Source organism: Myodes glareolus, chromosome 5 (assembly GCF_982192425.1).
Source record: "Myodes glareolus chromosome 5, mMyoGla1.1, whole genome shotgun sequence".
Taxonomy (NCBI): Eukaryota; Metazoa; Chordata; class Mammalia; order Rodentia; family Cricetidae; genus Myodes; species Myodes glareolus.
The window spans coordinates 60,842,674-60,864,752 of NC_142030.1; the positions used below are offsets into that span (position 1 = coordinate 60,842,674).

The 22,079-nt window shown below is 39.8% G+C and overlaps 1 protein-coding gene and 1 pseudogene across 2 annotated transcripts; one reads left to right on the forward strand and one right to left on the reverse strand.

Annotated features, from left to right (window-relative positions):
- The first annotated feature begins 350 nt into the window (after positions 1-350).
- Positions 351-19,538, forward strand: Gorab (golgin, RAB6 interacting). 2 transcript variants are annotated; one of them, XM_048421040.3, is made up of 5 exons: positions 351-509; positions 6,630-6,987; positions 9,116-9,217; positions 11,949-12,089; positions 17,806-19,538. In XM_048421040.3, the coding sequence occupies exons 1-5, from the start codon at positions 449-451 to the stop codon at positions 18,236-18,238; spliced, it is 1,095 nt and encodes a 364-aa protein (XP_048276997.2). In that variant the 5' UTR covers positions 351-448; the 3' UTR covers positions 18,239-19,538. The 2 variants fall into 2 exon arrangements, with proteins under 2 accessions (XP_048276997.2, XP_048276998.2); XM_048421041.3 differs by lacking the exon at positions 351-509 and having other exon boundaries at positions 6,854-6,991.
- LOC125392005 (U6atac minor spliceosomal RNA) lies at positions 1,614-1,721 on the reverse strand (annotated as a pseudogene).
- Positions 19,539-22,079: the final 2,541 nt, after the last annotated feature.

Here is a 22,079-nt window from a genome sequence, read left to right on the forward strand (position 1 = left end):
GATCTACGTGCAAGACAAGCTACTGTCCAGCCCACCTCCCAGGCAACCCAGCCTGCAGGCTCCGCCCAGTTGTCCACACAGGACCCGCCTCCTTCCGGCCTTCTCTGCCACTGCCTCCCTGCCTGATGTCCTCCGCCCTTCCTCACATTCCCATCGCCCCCATTTCTCTCCAAGTGATGAAGCCAAAAGAACAAAAGCCCGCAACAGAGGCTTGCAAAGCGAGGCTCAGGCTCGAGCGGCGCGATCCCCGGAGCCAGCTCTTCAGGCATCGCTCGGGGCAGCCCCTCGGGCGCCCTCACCTGAAGTCCGAAGGGGCCTCGCGCCCCAGCTCGGCGCGCTGATTGGCTGGTGGCCGTGCCGCGGAAGGAACCCGGATGTGCCCGGGGCGCTGTGTTGGCAGTGCGCGAGCTGAGGTTTGGGCGCTCCTGGGGTCCCCAGGGCCGGGCGGATGGCTCAGGATTGGGCGGGCTTCTCGGAGGAAGAGCTGAGGAGGCTAAAGCAGAATAAAGGTAGCGTGGATGTGCGCGCGGGTGCGGAGTCTTGCGTCCGTCAAGGACTGGAGGCCTCGCGGGTGGGTGAGGGGGCGTGGGGCCTGGAGGTGCAAGTGGGCGGGCGGGCAGGGACGGTGGGGCGCCCCAGGGATGCTGGGGCTCTCCTGGTGGATGTCTTCGCAGCCGGGGCCAGAGAGACGGACCGGAGGGTTTCTCTCTTAGGATCGGTTCTTCAGTGACTTTTTCCTGTAGAAAGGAACGAGATTAGGGAGAGAAAGCGAAGCTACCACCCGAAAGGCTCCTCCAGAGAGGATTGTAGCAGACTTGGGGTCAGGGTGAGTGGAGAGCAGGATTACCTAGAGCATCATAACTGGGGTGAACTTAGAAAAGCAGGAGGGGATCGTGAGAGTGAATGCGTGCAAAAGACATGATTTTCTCTTCATTGTGTCCACTTCTGGTTACCAGGTGATTTTGCAGTTCTTTCCAGTTTTGGGGAGTCAACAAACTGAAAGGATTTTTGCGGGGTTCGATTTGAAGCGCGTGTGTGTGCTTGTATGCACGTGCATAGTACACTCACACGTACTGGGAATACAATATATATATCACTGAATGGGCTTGCTCTGTAGGTTGCTTCTGATGAATTAGTTTTCCGATGCTTGGCTGGAAACGATATGAAACGCTCTTGACCTGAGATTGAAATTTCACAAAGATGTTTGTGGTGATCCTGGTAGTGCCCAGCACTTCAGTGAGAACTTTCTGTCACTCGTGGCAACGTTTAAAAAAAAATACTTTGTTTAGGGATAAACATTAAAGAAATCTTTCTATGTCTGTAGTTAGTGAGAAGTGTGGATGTAGCTCAGGTACTTTGTAATTTTTCGCCTAGGTGAAACTTTTCCAGGGCTGGCAGGTGCAAAAGAAAGTAAATTGCTAGCATGAGCTCGGTGTACTTTATATACATTAGGGACGTTGGGCCGCCCAGGGACGGGGCTTTTAAAAACTCTATCATAAGATTATACTATCAGGTGTGACCCGCTGATGCTGTTCTGCCAGATGCCTTTAGATTCGTTTGTTATATGACTTTGTTCTCCACTCACAGCCTATGTATACTACACGCCTTGTTTCTGATCTGACTTTCAAGTTGTGGGCATCAGTGTCTGAATTAGGTGTGTTGTCTGGCCCAAGGGCCCATTCCATCCTTGTCAAGGGGGATGCTAACCTGTCATGGAACACAACCTCTATATTAGAGATTTAAAGATGAGCAGGGCATCTTTGCCTTCAGAGAGCTTGTAGATTAATGAGCCAGACCGTTAAATAATATAGTAATAGATATTGCACAAGTGGTAGCCATAGAGCAACCTCACACTGAGGATTTGATGCACCCTGGATCTATTTCATGAAAGTTAAATGTTGGCAGAAGTTAGCTGGCCGGGGCAAAGGTTTAATGAAGGACTCTAATATGATTGTTATCTAAAAATGTATTTTAAAGTATTTCTGCATTTTGGATTTGATTAAACAGTGATAAGGACCGGAATGTCAAGACCTGTCATTTGGTGGTGAAATTTAGACTGTGGATATAAAATCACTTACCTATGACTGCCGTGAGAACAAAGGAAACATCTGTGGGTCTCTGTGTAGCTACAGTGGAACAAAGTGATTGGCATTAAAAACCCCACATTTTTAAAGCTGCAAAAATTGAATCTTCATCGCAACTGTGAAGAATGAAGTTAATAATCTGGGAAGATGGGATTGGTTGCTGGCAAAAATAAGGACAGGGTGTTTCTGAAACACTTGAGTGCACATGTAGTCAAGAATGTTTTTAGCCATCTTGTTTATAATATCCAAAAGTTAAAAACAAACCAATTGTCTATTTACAGATGAGAGGATAAATAACTTGTGCTAGTTAGTGAGACTCTTAATCACTAGCTACATTCAGTAATTTATAAATTACATAAATATGTGCAAAAGAAGCCAGTTGCAGGTGAGTAGGTCTGATAGTTTATATATGAACAAATTATGTGAAGCAGGTGTATTTTAATACAGATATTGTTATATCTGAAGAATATCAAAGGAATGAAACACAGAATTGTGATTGGTGGAGGGGCAAGGGGATGTGAGCAGGGAGAGACAGATACATACAGAAGTATTGATAATTAAGAAATCAGGCTAAGGCAGTTTAAATTGAAGCAAGAAAAAACTTTAACATAGCTAATTCCTTAAAATAATGAAGGTTTATTTTTCATTTTAGTGTCATGTGTAACATGGGTTACCAGGTGAGGCTGATACAGTCATTTCACATATATATATATGTATATACACATATGATCTGAGGTGATTTAATATGTAAAAAAATGGAAGAATGCAATGCAACCTGCTCTGCCAGTTTTAAGATATTTATTCCTGTGTGTCCTTTATTATTCCTTATGATTTATTTATTATATATATATGTGTATGAGCCCTTTTGCCTTGGCTCTAGCATGGGCATGGCAGTCAGAGGATGTCTTGTAAGAATCAGTTCACTCCTTCTGTCATGTGTGTCATAGGGATCAGAACTCAGGTCTTGAGGCTTGGTAACAAGTGCCTATATCTGCTCAGCCATCTCGCTCATTGCCTTGACATCAGTATTCACTCTGGTCCCTTTTTACTGTTTTTCTTGCTAGTCTAAGCATTTATACTTTCCTACAAAAACTTTTTAAAACAATTTTACCTAATTTCAGGGAATAGGAATTTGGTTAGAATTGCAGTGAATCTGGAGCTGTTTGATATTATCATGTAATTAACACTACCAGTAAGGGTGTATCGCTTCCACTTATTTAGACTGTCTGTAATACCTTGTAACAAATCTTAGAATTTTTTGCCTTATATAAATCTTGAATGTTTTCTATTTGTTAGATTTTCTTCCCTGGATGTATGACCATTTCTGGTATTAAAATATTCTCTCTTTAATTGTGTTATCAATTCTTTGCTAGTAATGTGTGAATAATACAAGCTAAAAGAAATAATAGATATTTCAAAGTAAAGGAATATGAATAGATACTAACCATCAACAACAAGCAGAGCTTAAAAATCAAAAACACAGTGAGATACCACCTTAGGCTCTCTTGGTGGCTGCAAGTCAAAACATTAGACCAAACAGTACATGTATTAAAGTGTAATTGTACATACTGCTGGGTGAAATGCATTTTGGAAAGCAGTCTAACATCTAGTGTTATATTTTAACACCCAGTACTTTGGGGATAATACCCAAGGCAAAATTTAGCACATTAGGAAGTTGTAACAGCCCAGTTCACAGAAGTAACCAACCTAAGTGTCCTTGGGAAGACATCAGTAAACTCGGGGTTTGTCACTCTGGATGACTCAGCATTTGAAGTGAATGGCTGTGATGGTGCCAATAGTGGGGATGAATATTGTCAGTATGATGTTAAGTAGAGAAAAAACTTGGACAGTACACTTGTAAAATTAATACATTTTAGAAAATTTGTAGACTAATCATTTCCTTATGCTCAACAACACATGATTCAAATGATAGTGAAGACGGGTCACGGAGTGGGGCTTAAGGAGTAGATAGTGGGGCTCATAAACAGCCTGTCGGCTAAATTACACACATGGAAAGTTATTAGGGGGCTGAAGAGAAAACTCACTGGTCTCTCACTTATATTCCAGAGGACCCAGGTTCAGTTCACAGCAACCATTTGGCAGCTCACAACCTTAAGTAACTAAGGTTTCTTGAGATCGGACAGCCCCTTCTGGCTTCTGAGGCCACTGCATGTACATGCCATACTTACATGCAAACGAAAAACTCAAATACATAAAATGTTTAAAAACATTGTTTGACTTCTCAGGATTTTTTTCCTTCCTGCTCTTGACTATCCAGTTTTTTTAAATATTATTAATGATAATCATCAGTGTTGTTTACAGAACTTGCATGTGATTGTCAGCCTTTGTTTTTTGATTTTTTGCTTTGCACTATGGTTCTGAGGATCGAACCCAGAGCTTTATATTGTTACTTCCCCTCTGAGCTGCATCCTCAGCCTGGCCTTTAGCTGGAACACGCTGCTGAAGACTAAAAGTTTCTTTCCATTACAGCATAATCTAGGTTTTTCTGGTTGATAGAGTTCCCTACACTTGAAACCCCATGCCGTTTGTGTAAAACTGATATTAGGAGCTGGGGCCAGAACTAAGTGAGTGAGCACTTGTCTGACATGTGCTAGTTCCTGGGTTCAATCCAGGACCACATAAAAAATACAAATAGAAATAATCTTTAAGTACCTGTTTTTAATTGTGGGAATCAAAGTGTCTGGCTGTATTGACCTCAGTTGCTTTAATGACAGCAGCTGACTAGAAGTGACTGTGGCCAGTCCTCCTTTGCACTAGATTTATGCTCCTTGGCTGGCCCTAATTTTGATATTTATAGTTTCCAGTACATAGTATTTAAACAATGTGTTCTATTTTTACATGTCCTGATTTGTTTATTTATTGCTAGTGGAAAATGAATCTTTCTAAGCCTTATGTCTATGCTTTGTAAAAATATAAAGTAAAAAAGACATAGCTGATTTACAAAGAAACTTATTCAGTTAATGTTTTCACAAAACAGCCTCTGATATTTTCTGAAAATGTAAATATGAACAGTAACCAATAAACTCATATTGCAAAATAGAGGAGGGTACTTTGTGTTTCTGAGAAAGTCCATGTGTTAGTTATTTTTCTTGTGGCTATGATAAAACACCCTACCAAAATTAACTTAAAGGAAAGGGATTCTGTTGACTCCCAGTTGGAGAGTACTGGCCATCGTGGAGAAGTCCCGGAGGCAGGCATTTGTGGTAACTGGTTATGTTGCCTCTGCCTCCTCTGAAAGTAGAGAACATGAATGCCTATGTTCAACTCATTTTTTCCTTTTTAGACACTCGAAAAGATCATCCCATTAGGGGATAGTGACACTCAACAATGGGTGGGTCTTTCCATCTCAATTAATCTGCTTAGATTATTCCACATTTATGCCCATAGATCAACTCCCAAGTGATTCTGAATCTCATCAAGTTGATGATTCACATTAACCAACACAGTCCACAATTTTGGTATTACCTCTGACTTCTTAAAAAAAAAAGTTTCCATGCATATCTCTTTGCATTGCCTCCATTGGTTAATAAGTACATGGATCGTTATAACTGGTATGGCAGGGAACTAGTCTGAAGCCAAGCTAACGACTGCAAAGTTTACAGCTCTACTTTGGAAATTTAAATTAGTAAACTTGTACTTCAGAGGTCAGTGTGTAGAATTTAAATATCGATTTGACAAGTCTTGTTTGGTTGGTTTTTGTTTTCTTGCTGTGCTGGTGATTACAAGGCCTTGTAAATTCTAGGCAAATGCTCTACCACTGTGTGACATGCCCAGCCTTAAAAGTCCTGTTTGAGTTACACAGTGCAATTTTATAGATCATATTAAATGTAATATGAGAGTGAGATTCCAATTATCTGCCCTAAGAGTTTAATCTTGGTACCAATATTTCTCCCAAAAGGAGCATTGTTACTTCATTTGTACTTTAAACAGAATCCTTGTAATTGTTTTATCTTCCTGTGCTGCTTGTTTTAGGATGCTGGTAAAATTAGTTTAAATACATTAATAGGAACTTATCTGGTCTTTGGTGAATATGCCTTTGATCCATAAGCTAAAACAGTTGTAGAACTAAGTAGAATTGTTTTAATATGTAAATCTAAGGGAAGGGCATCTCATTTGAGAACCAACCATTAGTTGTTTCTGCACAACAGGGAGAATCAAGAATCACACCAACACTAACAGTATTTCAGAAAATTCAAATTGGCTACCCAGTTTCATCCGAATTAGTCAGTTCTTTTATAGTCCTCAAGTTGAAATGAAAACTTTGCCTTGTGTTCCCCAGACCTGGTTCAATGAAATAGATTTTATATAAAGATGAATTGAAGGAGAGGCTGATTTTTGTTAAATATTAATAGTATGATATAAAAACTGTTGAACCCAGAAAAAATGGTTGGTTTTTTTTCCTGGGCTTTCAAAATAGAGAATGGGACCTCTAGAATTAGAAAATTGAATGCCACTACTTTGTTTTTAGAGAAATTATCATTATTTGCTGTTCACGTAAGGACTCTTCTGTTTTCTCTTACCTAGATCTGTTTGAGCCTCAGCGCCGTCTCCCTGTGAAAAAAACTAGACAGCAGCTTCAGCGAGAAAAAGCCCTACTAGAACAGAGCCAAAAACTTGGTCTTCAAGATGGATCAGCCTCATTACCTCCAGAGCAGCTGCTCTCTCCACCCAAACAGAGAGTTAACCATCAGAAACCACCTCCTTCCCCTGCTGTCCTTAGTCCTCTCTCACTCTCCTCTTCATCCACTGGCAATGGGAAGCGACAGAGTGTTGAGGGTCAGCCACAGGAACCCGGACTCCAGAATTCCCACGATGGTCACAGAAATGCCGAGGTTCTAACTCCAAAGCCAGATTGCAAAGTGGAGAAAAAGAAAATGGAATTGTTAGTAAGTCTGTGAGACTTTCGTCTTTTCCCCAGGACTGGAAAGAAATGTAGTTTGTTCATTTTTTTTTCCTGCCTAGAAATGCAATCAGTAAACTATTGAAAAGAATCAACCACCTAAACATATTATGAGCTAAATATTTTGTCTTGTCATTTACTTTTTACAACATTATTATAATACATGCTTATTATTTTCACCTGATGGAAGAGTTATCTAGAACTTGGAGAAGATACTGTTTTCTGGACACTAGACGTGTGGCACATTCTATAAGCATAGCACTTATGCAAAGGAAGGAGCTCTCAAGTCTTGACGCCAGAGTGATCTACACAGTGAGTTCCAGGCTAAGCCGAGCAGTATAGCAAGACCCTCTTTCAAATTTACACACACACACACACACACACACACACACACACACACACGCACAAGTTTATCTTCCTAAAGCCAACACACAGCCAGTGAATAATAGAGTTGAAATATCTTTTTATTAGAATCTACATAGTTTCGCTCCACCCGTATAGAGATTTCCATTTGCTAACATTTGAATTCTTAGTAATGGAAAGAAAAGATGGCATTTGTTTTTTTTTTTTTCCTTTTCTGATTTTTTTCAAAGTGTCTTGTGTTTTTCCCAATATCAGATATAGTCCTCATCTCTATTGATTTTGTGTCATGAGAGCCTTACCTACCAGAGTTTTATGATATAATTGATTTTAATGAGATATATGAAATCACATGAATTAAGTTTGCTTGGTTTTTGGTTTGTTTTATAACATTGTTCAAGAAGGCTTTGAATTTGTGATTGAGATGGACAACTTACATGAGATGTCATAGGAATAGCGTTGGTTTTGGATACCCTGGGATGTCCATGGGAGACAGTAATTTGAGGAGCCATTGATTTTAAAAAGGAAGAATTCTGATACGATGAGCTTAGGAAAAGAGGGCCGTATCTTAAAGTGTTCTATGATGCCATCTTGGTTTTCTGAGCCAGGCAAAAGTTAGCGAACAGTGGAGAAATAGAAGACAGCAAGGATAACGGGAATGCGTACTTCCTGGTGAAGAGTAATTAATACTAGAGCCCCAGGGAAAAATAATCCTGTCAGAGTAGTGACTAGAGAAACGACAGGCTTGTTTGTAGTTTGAGAGAGGGGCCAGGTGAACCGGGCCTGAGGCGCCTGTGGAGTGGAAAGGATGAGAAGCAACTGGTGCCAGCCCTACGGGAAGCTGGAGTAGCAGAAGGAAAAGGGCAGGTTTATAAGTGATTGCAAGGTCTCTGGGTAAAGATGTTGGATGGGCTGGATAAACACCAGTAGGGAGAGGAAAGAGCTTTGCTGTGACCCTATCGGTGTTGATAGCATTATGACTATGGAAATATTTGTGTGTCCTCTCTCAGAATTAGACATGTTAGAAGATACAGTACATGCTTTCAGTCTTTGACTTCTATATTAGCTCAGACAACTACTCATTTAAAATGCTCTCCAAGAGCTGGAGATAAAGGACTGTGAAGGTTGTATTTATATATATTTGTACATACATATGTGTGTATGTGATGATAAAGGCTGTCAACTTGGGGATATGGAGGTGTTGGATGAAGGGAAGGAGAAAGTGATATATTTGTGTTTCAATGAAAAACCAATTGTAAAAACAGAGTTGGAGAAAAGTGAGCAAATGGAAAAAAGTAATAAACAATCACTGGCTGTTACCTTAAGATGTTAAGGAAGTCCAGACTTTATTCATAAAGAAAATTCTAAAAGGTAAAATGTGACATCAACCTCAGACCAGTATACTTTGACTTCCATTTTGCATATGTTATTATCCACGCACACATTTCTTTGTACTCCTAAAAGAATGTCACACAGTACTTGGGCTTACAGTTTGTGGGTTCCTAGATTATACACATATATAGATTTCAAAGGTCCAATTTATAGAAGCCTCTTTACTTCAGATCGTGTTCTTTGTTCGTATTAGAACAGAATAATGAGCTGCAGATGGATTTCTTTTAAAGGGATTTTTGAAAGAAAATATATGTAATCTGCCTGATTAAATTTTATGTGTAGGAGACAGATTGGTAAGGTGTGGGGCTGGGTAACAGTCTTTTTTCATAAATTCATTTTTGTGCCTCCCTCCCCCCAGGCAAGAAAAATCTCGTTGGGAAGTCCTCCAGCAAGAACAGCGACTAATGGAAGAGAAAAATAAACGTAAGAAAGCCCTTTTGGCTCAAGCTATTGCCGAAAGGTGAGGCTTCTGGATCAGGGCTGGTGATGCACAGTCATCTCTTCGAGCTTATATTTATTTTCCCATGCCTAACTCAATAAACCAATACTTGCATGCAACTCTAATAAGACAAATTATGCTTTAAATGATATTGAAATTCTAGTTTTACCTTTTAGGAAGGATTTTTTTTTTAAAGTAATGAATCATGATGTATTTGTGATGTCAGCTGCAAGTGAAGGGCTGGCATCAGTATTAACCATCTGTTAACACACCGTCATGGGGGCAGCAGAAATGGGTATCAGTGTGTGTGTGTGTGTGAGCAGCAAATGCAGGTTTAATTTGAATGTGGAAAAGTGTTGGTATCTAGCATGTAGAGAGTAAATGCGGTACAGGAGTGACTAACATTGTCATAAACTTTGATTGTGTTTCTTACTGGCATGTTTCTTTAATAAGTTCCTGTTTCATTGGTAACTTACAGCAGCTGTCATGTAGCCTGTGTGAGGTTTGATTTTTTTTTTTCATACCTTCAATGGTAAGTGCGTCAGTGGTCTCTCCTTATGTCCTGTATCATACTGGCTCCAAACTGCAGCATTCCCAGTGTAAGCCTTTCTTCCCTGTCTCTGTTGCTCTTCCTATGCTTTGAGTTTGTAATTCCAGTTCTCCTGTGGTCTTAAGCTGTGTCAATAAAGTGGTGACTGGACTGAATGCAAGCAAGTATTCAGTGATGTGTTGCTTTTAGGACCTCCTGATAGTATTGGGGACTGTGGACCCCCAGACCCTGAATTTCCTGTGACCCCCTGCCTGCCGGAATAAACAATTTGTTTTCCTGTGCTTGCAGCTGCTCTGAGCAAACAACTTGTTTTGCAGCTGCTCTGAGCACAGAGACCCTCAGGAGTTCCTGATGGCAGGGGAGTGGTTTCTGGTGGGCTTGCAGCCGAGAGGACATGGAAGGAGACCCTATATAAGCTGCCCTGGAACACAATCAAGAGAGCATTCTTGGCTCTGTGTGTGTGTGTGTGTGTGTGTGTGTGTGTGTGTGTGTGTGTGTGTGTGCACATGTGTGCGCGCGTGCGTGTTTTAATCTTCAGCCCCTTGCCCAACTCACAGACCATACTGTAGTGCATAGAGCAGGTCTTGTGTTGTGTTACAAAATAGGAATGGTGGGATGTGCCTACTGACCCAGTCCTCCCAAGACTGAGGCAGGAAGATTGGCCTAAGTTCAAGGTCAGACTAGGCTGCACAGCTGTGTAGCAAGACTGTGTGTTAAACTGTTATTGCTTGAGGTTTGAATTGATGGAAGGGCATAAGAGATGAAAGGAAGATAGGTAATTCAGAGAGAGAAACATTTGAAAAAGATTTTTTCCCCTTTTACAACTTCTCATGAAGTATAATATATAGATAAAACTCACAGGTTGGGTTATATTTCAAGAAAAAAAACAGACTATAAAAGAATAATACCATCTCTCTACAAGTGATTGATTATGCTTTAAAAAGGGATTTTCTTACCCTTTACAAAGAGTAGAGACTGTTTGTTGGGCATTTTACAAAAGAACTTAGGTGTGTTCAGCTTGCTGTAGTGCTGCAGACCTGTCATCCTGGCACTTGGGAGGTAGAGGCAGGAGAATTGTGAGTGCAGGGCTGGCCTGGGCCATGTTGTCCCCTGTCTTAAAAAGAATGCTTCGTTTCCGTGCCTGTCTGCTGTTGATTTAAGACAGTAGCATAGATGGAGACAGAAGTGCAGGGAAACGCAGCATGTTCTGTTGTTAATACATGATAATGAAGCACTTAAAGTCAGACTGCTGCTTACTGAATGTGCACAGAAAGGGAAGATGAATGCCTAAAACAGTCAAAGTCAGGGACGGAAGCTGCCCTGTGGTGGTGTCACTTGGGGCAGGTTCTGCTCCCTATTGAATGTGTGAAATTCTGATGGATGAATTCATGGTTAAAGGTTCACTTTTGTGTTTGTTACCCTGTGTCTGAAGTATATGTGTACTTGGGTGCAGTAAGAGGCAGATGATGACCAAGTAGGGTGTGCTTTTCAACAGAAAGGAGTCTGAACCCCATGGATAATTGTAAGGGCCTGTATACAGTTTTCCTAGGAAAGAAGATGAGACTGAAGAAGTTGAAAAGATAGATGTTGTCAGACAAGGAAATGTTATTAGTGAGGTTGGATCTTTCTGTCAAGTGAGGATGGGAGCTGAAAGTGGACTGGGGAAGGAGGTTGGAGTCTGGGTTTGGAAAGCTGTGTTAGGTATTCCGTGTAAGGGAATATTGACATGTTCTCTCAGGAAAGTCCACAGATGAACTGCTTATCACTAACTATTTTCCTTCTTCCTGTCTTTTTCTTTCTTTCTTTCTTTTGGGGGCAGGTTTCAAGACTGTGTAGCCCTGGCTGTTCTGGAACTAGCTCTTGTAGACCAGGCTGGCCTTAAACTCACAGAGATCCTCCCGCCACTGCCTCCCGAGTGCTGGAATTAAAGGTGTGCGCAACTACCACTTGACTTTATCAGGAGCTTTTATAAAAACCTTAATTTTTGCTTTGTTCATGAAATTGTTATGTACTAATAGAAAGTTTAGAAAAACGAGAAAAGAGCATTGGTTTTTCTTTGTCAATTCTGATTTTTTTCTATGTTCTTAAAAGAATGTCATGAACTATAATTACATACACAGTTACCGTCCTTTTCCATTTATATCATGTATGGAAATGAGGTCTTGAAGTGTTCTCCTCCAACTCACATTTCTGGTTTTCCAGATCTAAAAGGACCCAAGCAGAGACCATGAAACTGAAGAGGATCCAGAAGGAGTTACAGGCCTTAGATGACATGGTGTCAGCTGACATTGGAATCCTCAGGAACAGAATTGACCAGGCCAGCCTAGAGTATTCCTATGCACGGTGGGTAGGATAGTGAGGCCTGAAGAATCTGGCGTGAGTATGCCAGTGGGTTTATGTCTGTCTCCAGTAAAGTCTCATGAGAGTGCCATAGGTAATGTGCTAATTCAAGTGGTTGCCTGTCCTATGGCTTTTCCTTGTTGAAATTCCTCTTACAGCATTTCCTGAATTGCTCATTTGCATTTTAGTGTTTCCTGATTAACCTTTACCTATTTAACATTTGTGATACTGAGTATTTCAAACTATCAAATTATATGCCTGATTAGCTGTCTGCAGAACTATATGATTCTAACAGCAAGTCTGTGTTCCTTCCATTAAAATTTGAGCTCTTTGATATTGCCTTTATAGAATTTGGACCAGATTCTCACTCTGGTATCAAAGTAAGAAAGCTAGTTGATTTTGAAAATACTTTTGACTATAAGCTAGGAATGGTGCGGTACATGCCTATATTCCCAGCACTCAAGAGACTGGAGTAGGAGGACCACTGCAAGTTCAAGGCCAGCCTGGGGTACAAAGAAGGACTCTGTCTATGAGGAGAAAGAAAAGAATACTTATAGATATATTTTTTTAAATATCCTCTAAGTATTGTGAAGTTTGTTTTTCCTTGTTTGGTTATACTTTGTACAAAATGGTCTGTTATCATGTGCTTCCTTGGTTTCAACTGTTAGCGTTTTTATAAAAGAAGAAATCGTTGTGGAATATTTTTAAAGTGAATAGACACATGTAAAGAATTACATGGGCTTTGCAAGTAGATAAAAGGGCAAAAAAATATGCCCAATTTCAGGGTTCTCAGTCCCTTCAACATTGCTTTAATCATCCAAGTTTGTTTTTTTCACAAGGGAATGCCGTGCTAATGACTCAGCTTTGCATCTTTCTCTGTAACACTAGAAATCAATCAGAATGCTTCATTAGTCTCGGGTAAACCACAACATCAGAATGTTTATATAACAATTTAATAAAGCGGAAATGTTTGGTGATAGTTTTAATTCACTGTTTAGTGTTTAAAAGAGGCCTGTGGTTGTCCTTGTGATTTGGGTAATTGGTGTTTGCTCGTTTGCTATGAATGGGTTGCCCTTATTAGTGAACATCCTAAATCAATGCCATCAGTAGCTGATAACCAGAAGTTTCCAATTTCTGTTACTGTTAGGAGGTCACTAGGATTTCATTACACATAAACTGTCAGCACATCTTATTCTCTGTAACTAAGCTGGCCACCTCTGCAGCCTCTCATCCTGATAGTCCATAGCACCTCATAGTCCTGGGTACAGCAGAAAATGTCTAATTGTAGGTTTTTATTTAATTATTTCTTGTTGGTGTTTTTTGAGATTATAATATAATTGCATCCTTTTTCCTTCCCTTTCTTCAAACCCTCCAATATATCCCTCCTTTCTATTTTTCAAATTCATGACCTCTGCTTTTTAATTATTATTGCATATGTACATATGTGTGTGTATATGTGTGTTTGTGTGTCTATTCTTAAATACATAAATACGATCAACTTAGTGTGTGTTTTACTTCTGTCCTGAATAGGCTGTGAAAGATGTCCTTTTCACATTGGATATTCAATAGGAAATGTCAGTTTTAGCTTTTGGAAACTATAGATAATGTAGGCTACTATTTTTTACTAAAACTTGTGCAGAGAATTCTTACACAGTAAAAGTTTCACATCTTATTTTTATTTCATATGTTTAATACGCTAAAGATAACACTTTCACGGTACTGTTACTGATACAACCGTATGAAAGGATGCTGATGTGTGAAGCTCTTTTTCAAAGCCTGTTTGCTGAAGGTAAATTAGAGAAGCCATAGACAGTCCTAACCGGAATCAAGATTGTGTCTTGTTCATTCATAAGATTAATACAGAATTTTCTAAATTTATATTTATGGCTATTGAACAATTACAGATATTGAAATGGTTAATTATATGTGGAAATTGCATCTCCTTTTTATCCTTAGAAATACATTTTCACTCACTGGTTCATGTGGTTTAAGAAATTCATCTGAATGGACCATTCTGCACACTGGTAGTTCATGTGGCCAGTCAGTTTTACTACTTAGACTCCAGATGTGACTGCATTGTTTCAGTTTCCTAGGGCTTTCATAACAAATTACCATAACTGTATGCTTTAAAACACGAGAAAGTTCTCATCCTTTCAGGAGACTAAAAACCGAAAATAAAGGTGTTAGCAGGGGCAGGATTTTCAAGAGGCCCCATGGTTCAGTTTCTTACCCTTTTCGACTTCAGATGGTTATACCTATTCATGGACTTGTGGCCACATTTTGGTGTAGAAAGGGTTAAACATTGAGGGTTTTTTGTTTGTTTGTTTGTTTAAAGACTGTCAAAGATACCAAGACAAAGAGACAGTTTTTAAAACCTTTAAATAACCTTAAATCACTCAGTGTCCCCCTAAAACAACAAAACCATTCTCTAATTACATTTCCAGTTCAGTATGTCTTACTGGCTTATATATAATGATCTTACTCTCTTCCAGAGTACCCATCTTACCCAGATTCAGAACGAGTGACAAGACCCCTAGACTAATCATGTAGTTTATGAAATTAATCACTATTTCAAGCATCAGTCATTTTGTAAGAGAATATATATGTATGTTTTAGTCCAGAAAGACTTTAAACAAATAAACAAGATACAGAATCGTAAGTTATTTGCCTGATATGCACTCAGATCAGTAGAAACCTTGGGACCTGGCTGCAGATGTTCATTCAGTGGTCATGAAACCGGTCTGTAATCTACTGACTCGGAGAGCAGAGCTGGAGAGCATAGATCCGGATAGACCCAGAGAGAAGAGAGTACTGGGGAAAGGCTGAGGTATTCATATGTCTATGATGTCAGAGCTCTTGACTTAGTGTTAAAACATTCATAAGCAGGATATGTTACCTAGTGTAGAAATAAAGGACCCAGATACCCAGTAAAAGTTTTTTAACATGATTTTTTTTTAACATGGGAAGATACTGAAAAACAACATGCTCATTCTTACGTTTATTAGGTGACAGTAAAATAAGAGAAGGACAATAAATGAGCACAGTATAAATAGCAATTTTAGAATTAGAAATACCAGGAACCTAGCTTTCCTGTAACTGTAGTTTTAGATATGTGTCATTAAATGGCAGTGACGGTTTTTATTTAAATCTGCAGGGGAAGTTGTTTTTTAGGCACTGGGAAGAATTCGTGGACTGTTTACCCTGATGACTCTCAAGCCACACATCTGTGTGACTGTTAATGTCATTGTTTTGCAGATAGACCCAAGACTGAGTTGCAGTAACTGCCAGAGTTCCTGTACTGGTTTTTGGTCTTTGTATGACATCTTCTCTAACCCCTTCTGTAGAAATCCAAGTATTTTACTCAGGATGTTGACCCTGGTGGTACGTGTAGTTAGATCAAAGATTTATATCCACTCAAGGCCATTTCCTTCACAGGCAAAACGGTGGTTCATGACCAGTGACAATAAGAACTCCATTTAAACTGAGTTGTGTGAGGGCAGTCCATGCTATCTTTCTGATTTTGGAGAAATTGAATGGGATGAATCTGATGGCAGCTGATAGCCATTTTGACCTGTGACTGTGACAGAGTTCAGATAGGGTGTGGCTTCTGAACATGGAGAGCAGCCTGTAATTCTGGTGACTTGCTTGTGACAGTGTTCCTTGTATCCTGCAGTACAAGTCTTTTTCTCTCCCTTAGCTAGCCTGGCTAGATACCTGTGTATCCAAAGACCAAAAAGGTATACATTACTGACCAACAGAGGACAGGTTTGAACCTTCAGTTCTCTACACTCAAAGCCTTTTATAATTTTTACTGTGTGTCCTTCCAAGATAATCTTCCACTAGAAGGTGTAATTCTTTCTTATTTTCTCTAAGTTACACTTAAAGCTCATATTGGAATTTATAAATGGAGACCATGTTCCTGTTTCCTGGACATCCAGACCCGAATAATCACACAGAAACTATATTAATTACAACACTGTTTGGCCAATAGCATAGGCATATTCCTAACCAGCTCTTACATCTTAAATTAACCCATTTCTATTCATTTGTGTATCAGCACAAGACTGTGGCCTACCAGTAAGGTTCCGGTGTCTTTCTCCGATGGCAACTACATGGCTTCTGCCTGACTCTACCCTCATTTTCCCAGCTTTCGGTTTAGTTTTCCCGTGTAGCTCTATTTTGCCCTATAATAGGCCAAAGCAGCTTCTTTATTAACCAATGGTAATAAAACATATTCATAGCATACTGAGGAATTAGTGAAGTTAAGTAGGCCATCAAAACTGGCAAGCCAACAGGGCCTTCACAAATATTAGTGGTAATTGAATTGAACTGGTTGACATTGTTGGAGAAGGATGCTTGCTGCTTCCCAGCTGTCCGACTAGCTTACACCTGAAATAATCACACAGAAACTGTATTCATTAAATCACTGCTTGGCCCATTAGCTCTAGCTTCTTATTGGCTCACTCTTATATTAATTTAACCAATTTCTATTAATCTGTATATTGCCATGTGGCTGTGGCTTATCGGGTAAAGTTCACAGCGTCTATCTCTGGCTGCTCCATGGCTTCGCTCTGACTCTGCCCTTCTTTCTCCCATCGTTCAGTTTAGTTTTCCCCACCTAGCTAGGTTCTGCCCTGCTATAGGTCCAAAGCAGTTTCTTTATTCATTAATGGTAATCACAGCATGCAGAGGGAAATCCCACATCAGACTAATTGTTTTCTTTCAGGAGAGGAAGAAACTGACTGTTTAAAGAGAAGTACCACATGTAGAAAGTGAAGCTGTGACAACTTGACTGTATATAACAATCTAATGAAAGGGGTAGGGAGTTTCTGGGATGGCTTCTCCCCTCTATTTACCTTACTTCACAAGAGACTTGGATTACTCATCCATACTGCTAATTCCTGTTCAGATATGTATACTGGTTTTCTCTCCCTTCCTTTTTCCTCCTCCTTCCTTTTCTCCCTCCCTTCCTTCTGTTTCCTTTTCCTTCTCATGTTGCTAGTCAAGTACTCTGCCATCCAACTATATTCTCAGACTATAAAACCTCTTTTACATGTAGCAATAGTCTGTTGTTATGTAGAATGAAAATGACTTAGCCTGGGGATTTTCAACTGGAAGCACTTGTGTGTCTCAAAAAGACAATGTTCAGAGATATTTTTGGTGACATAAAGTTTAGTGTGTGGTGGTACTAATAGATAAACCAGGAATACTGTTTAACATCCTACAACCTCTGAGCAGCTCCTTACAAGAAAGAATTCTATGACTCAAACTATCAGTGTGGGCTTTGAGAAGCCCTGCCTAAACTGACACTGGCCTGGCAGTTTCTGTTCTTGGTGTTTACTTCTTGCCCTCACCTGATACCCTTTAGTTGGCTGTGCTTTGTTTTTACTGTATTCGCTCCTTCATTAAAATATTTTCATTCCTAATCTATTAACTAGGAGGTGTGAATTTTCTACTTTCCTCATCTCTTGTTTTGCTGTCATAAATTTAATGAACTGTGCACTTCAAGTTGCTCTAGCTAGCTTTTGCCAGCTCCTGAGAGGAGTTTCTGAGCTCAGTGGTGTCACACAGGTAACTTGAAATTATCCAGAGTGGCGGTTTTTATATCACATAGCCTGGCAAATGCTACAATACGGGCTCTCCTATTTTAGTTTGTGTTTGTCTCTCAGAAAGCTTCCCAATTGAAAGTGAATAAACCAATCTTTGTATGTCCTTCTAGGAAGCGGTTTGATAGGGCTGAAGCTGAATACATTACAGCAAAGCTAGATTTACAGCGCAAAACCGAGACAAAAGAACAGCTCACAGAACACCTCTGCACCATCATCCAGCAGAACGAGCTCCGGAAGGCCAAGAAGCTGGAGGAGCTGATGCAGCAGCTGGACGTGCAGGCCGATGAGGAGGCTTTGGACCTGGAGGTGGAGGTTGAACAGTTGCTCCGAGAACAGGAAGCAGAGGCAGGCAAACAAGTGGCTCCTGTAGAGAGGCTGTGTCGGCCTGCTGGGGAGGCTGTGTCTTCAGAGAGCAAAGAGCCTCAAGAGCAAACTACTTCTGCCGATCCAGACAAGCCAGGCAAACTTTCCAGTAGCCCTCCCCTTAGACTAGACTGTCCAGGTCAAGGAACTAAGGACTTTTCAGCTGCTGTGGCCACTTGAGGGGCTGGTGTTTATTCAGTTAACATATCTATGTGGTAAATTTATCAGCCCATCTCTGATAAAAAGTTCTTTAAACCTGTTTGTGTTTGAATCCATGCCTAGTGTTGGTTAGTTATCATGTCTGGTCATTCTAAAGTCACAGATTGTGACAGTTTCCTATCTAGGGGTATTGACTCTTCGGTGTTCCTTCAATCCTTATTTCTGAGTCAAAGTGAGTGACTCAAAAAATGGACGAGTCTGGAGCCCTGGTTTTGATTTTCAACACTACAAAAGAAACAGAATGGTAGAAGAAAAACTACATGGCTAGTGTTCAGAAAAGCAGAGTGAGAGGATTCTCAATACTTGACGAAACTTAACCTGTGAGAAAATATTGAGACTGCATGATCTTTTTATGCAGTCATTAAAAAGACAAAAAAACCATAGACAGAGAGCGGAGAAGAGAAAGACAGATTAAGTTTCTTTTCTGAATACTACTATAGTGACAAAACACCACTTGGCAATCAGAGCTTATGTTAGGAACTAGACAACTTAAGCCAACACTATTTTGCCAGTAAATGGTTTCTTGTTTACACCTGAATTTTGGTTATTAATATACATCTCTAAACAAATTGTGTATGTGTAATTTTGCTTTTGACATATTCTGTTTTCCTCAACCAATGAATTGACGGGTAAAATTTAGACAATGAAAAGTTTCTAAAGTGAATCTGAAAATAGAGAATCTTATTGCCTCTCCATCATCCACCAGTGATGTATTCCTCTCGAAAAGTGTAACATGGGCATTTTTTATGTTGAGTATTATACTGTCATAAAGCATTTCAATTGTTAAAGTACTCATCCTCTTAGTACTTTCATGGTTTGTTGATTGCCTGTTCCCTAATACTTGACCACTGCATTGTGATATATGTGAATGTATATATAAGTATTTCAGATTTACCACAGAATATACAAACATTATCATAAATTATGATCTATTTATCAGAAATTGCACACAATAAAAATGTTTTCAATCATAAAAAAGTAACATAAAGACAGTTATATCCATAATACATTATAGAAAAGTTGGGGACATCCTGTTTTTAAATTGTTTTTTAAGATGTTATCTTCTGATAATAAGTATGCTTTGTATTTTTCTATGACCTAAGTTGCAAGATAATTTTCCATTACTGACTTCTAAACACAAACATTTATTTAGATAGTGTTATTTTTATTTATGAATGACATATATACATGCAAATTTAAAACTTCATTGCCTGATACAGTCTTATTTTTCTAAGGAATAAACAAGTCTGATGTGTTTACAGTATGGTCTTTCATTTACATTAAAAAAAATTCAAACCTGCTTGATATATGTTAAATAGGATGTGTGTGTAACACAGAGTCATGGAAGAAATGTGCTAACTACCACACCTGGCACCGCTCTATTTTTGTGACATTTTCTACCTATCTCAACCTAAAAGTGTCACTGCAGCCACCTCCTAATAATTTTGCTTTAAAACTTCATTTTGTGTGTGTGTGTGAGAAATGCTTTCAAATATGTGCTATAAAAGTTCCGTTGAACCGTTACTTTGACAAAGCATTGTCCCACCCAGCTTTTCTAGGGTGGTATCCGAGTGCTCAGGTGATGATATAAGTGACGAAATTATATTGCATGAGTTTTATGCAAAGGCAGCTGTAGCCCATGTGTGCAAGGATCCAGGGCAAGTGAGTGAGAACTGGAGTTCCTGATGTGAGGACCATATGTACTGATTTCCCAGGACAGCCCTGGAACAGTCCTTTAAAATACACTGATCAGCTTTGGTCTATAAATTCACAAGTACGTTTCTATGAAGGAAATCAGCCCAAAATTACTAATCATCATTCTGCTTGTCTAACAGTTATGAGGCAATGTTTACCAGATTGTTATAAGCTGCACTCGCCAGGGAGCATAATTTTGTTTTAAACTTGAATTTAAAGGGTTCTTAAAAACTCCATTCCTGGTGACTACTTTTTGTTTTAAACTGGAGCCATTTCTGTGGGTTTTGGAGAGGCAGACTGCCTTTAAGACTGGTTCTCATTGCATTGAAAATAACTTTTTTCCTCAGAATTTTCACCTCTGCATAATTCTGCTGAATTACAGTGCTTGCAGGTGGTAAATCTGTTCTCAGAAGAGCACAGCTGGTTTGCAAGTCATGATAAAAATCTCTGATTGGAATTCCAAGAGCAGAGTTCCATTGCTGGACTGGCATTTGAGTTACACAGTAGAAACTCAGCTAGAAAACCCTCTCTTTCTTTGTTTGGAGTTAGCAATGCCGCACTCTCCAGGAGCTTAGCTAACTGCTCAGCCACTTCCTCTTTCGTGGCATTGGCACACACCAACTCGAGTTATTCTGACCCAGGCCATTCCCAGTGACCTTTATAAATGATGTTTGGGGTTTTGTATTTCTAAGGAACCAAGTCAGCATTTTAAAAGGCCTTGATAGATAGAACTCAGTCTGCTAGACGTGACCTGAGGCCATTCTGGTCCAGGGTAATTTTACCCCCACTCAACATAGATCTACCCTAGGGCTGACTTGAACTGTTCTCAGGAGAGATGGAACAGAGAGCCGCTCCCCGGGCTGCCTTTACCTTAATGTTAGGCTACTTTTGCAAGATCCTAATCCCAAACAGCTGTCTTCAAAATGCAATGTCAGTCATCTTTGCCGTTGATCACACAACTGTGTGTAGCTACTCATACCGATGTGCTGTTGAAGAGGCATATGATCTGTGCCCTTTTTCCCTAAGCTTATGGTCTAATTAAGGGTGTATGATTATCATCTGTAAAAGCTGGTGCAAAATATCTTTAAATAATGAAAAGCAAAATAAGTGGCTAGGAAATATTTATGACTATCAATAACATCAATAATCTTCGTGCTTCTAAATATTCTATCTAGTTGGGTTTTTATTTTTTGGCATTCTATGGGTGTGATTAAGAACTGCTACATTTTTACTTCACTTTTAGCACTAAAATAAAACGTCCATGTTAGACAACAGGTCAGGTTAGAGGGTTTTTGTTTTTTTAAGTCTTGTTACCAAAATAAGAGTAAACTACAAAGAAACGGCAGTGGGGGTGGGGTTTGTAGATGTCATGAATTTAAAGTTAGACAACTCACTGGGGTGACCAGTGCAAATCCTCATCCAGTACTGGCAAAAGTAAGGCAGACTGTTATGATAAGATTGATGGTATCTTAGCTCATAAAGGGAATAACATGAGTATAAGAGCTCACTACAGTTGTTTGATGTGTTGTCAAACAAAGGGGCAGTAATTGCATAAGCCAGGACAAGATGGAGATGGGACAGGGAGAAGTGAAGGGTAACTCCACACGGAGGCTTGTTCAGAGATCACACATCAGAGAATTCTTTCCTAGTCAAATGACTCCAGGAGCCTAAAATAGAGACAGAATTAAGCAATAAGATGTGGAAGGGATAACATTTCTCGGTGATTGTAGAATACCTTGAGGGCTGCGTCACTAGGCTAGAGGTTCATAGAAGGGGTGAAGAAACCCAGGTCTAATGCACTGCCATTACTGGGAGAAGAAGGAAATGAGTAATGGGTGTTAGACAATCCTGTCACTGCATGAGCTATTACTTCAGACATTGGGTAACATTGCCATGTGTACAATACATGTGGCCGTTAGCTCCATCCAGCTTTCTGATGCTACACCACAGCCTTCTCTTAAAAACTCCCCAGAAACTGGCAATCTATGTACTTAGCTAAGTAAAAGCCAAGCAGTTCAGTCACAACTTGAGCACCTACAGTCATATATGGAGATGCAGTCTGCTAGAATTATGATTAGTTGCTTAGGCTTGGGCTTCATTGTTGGGG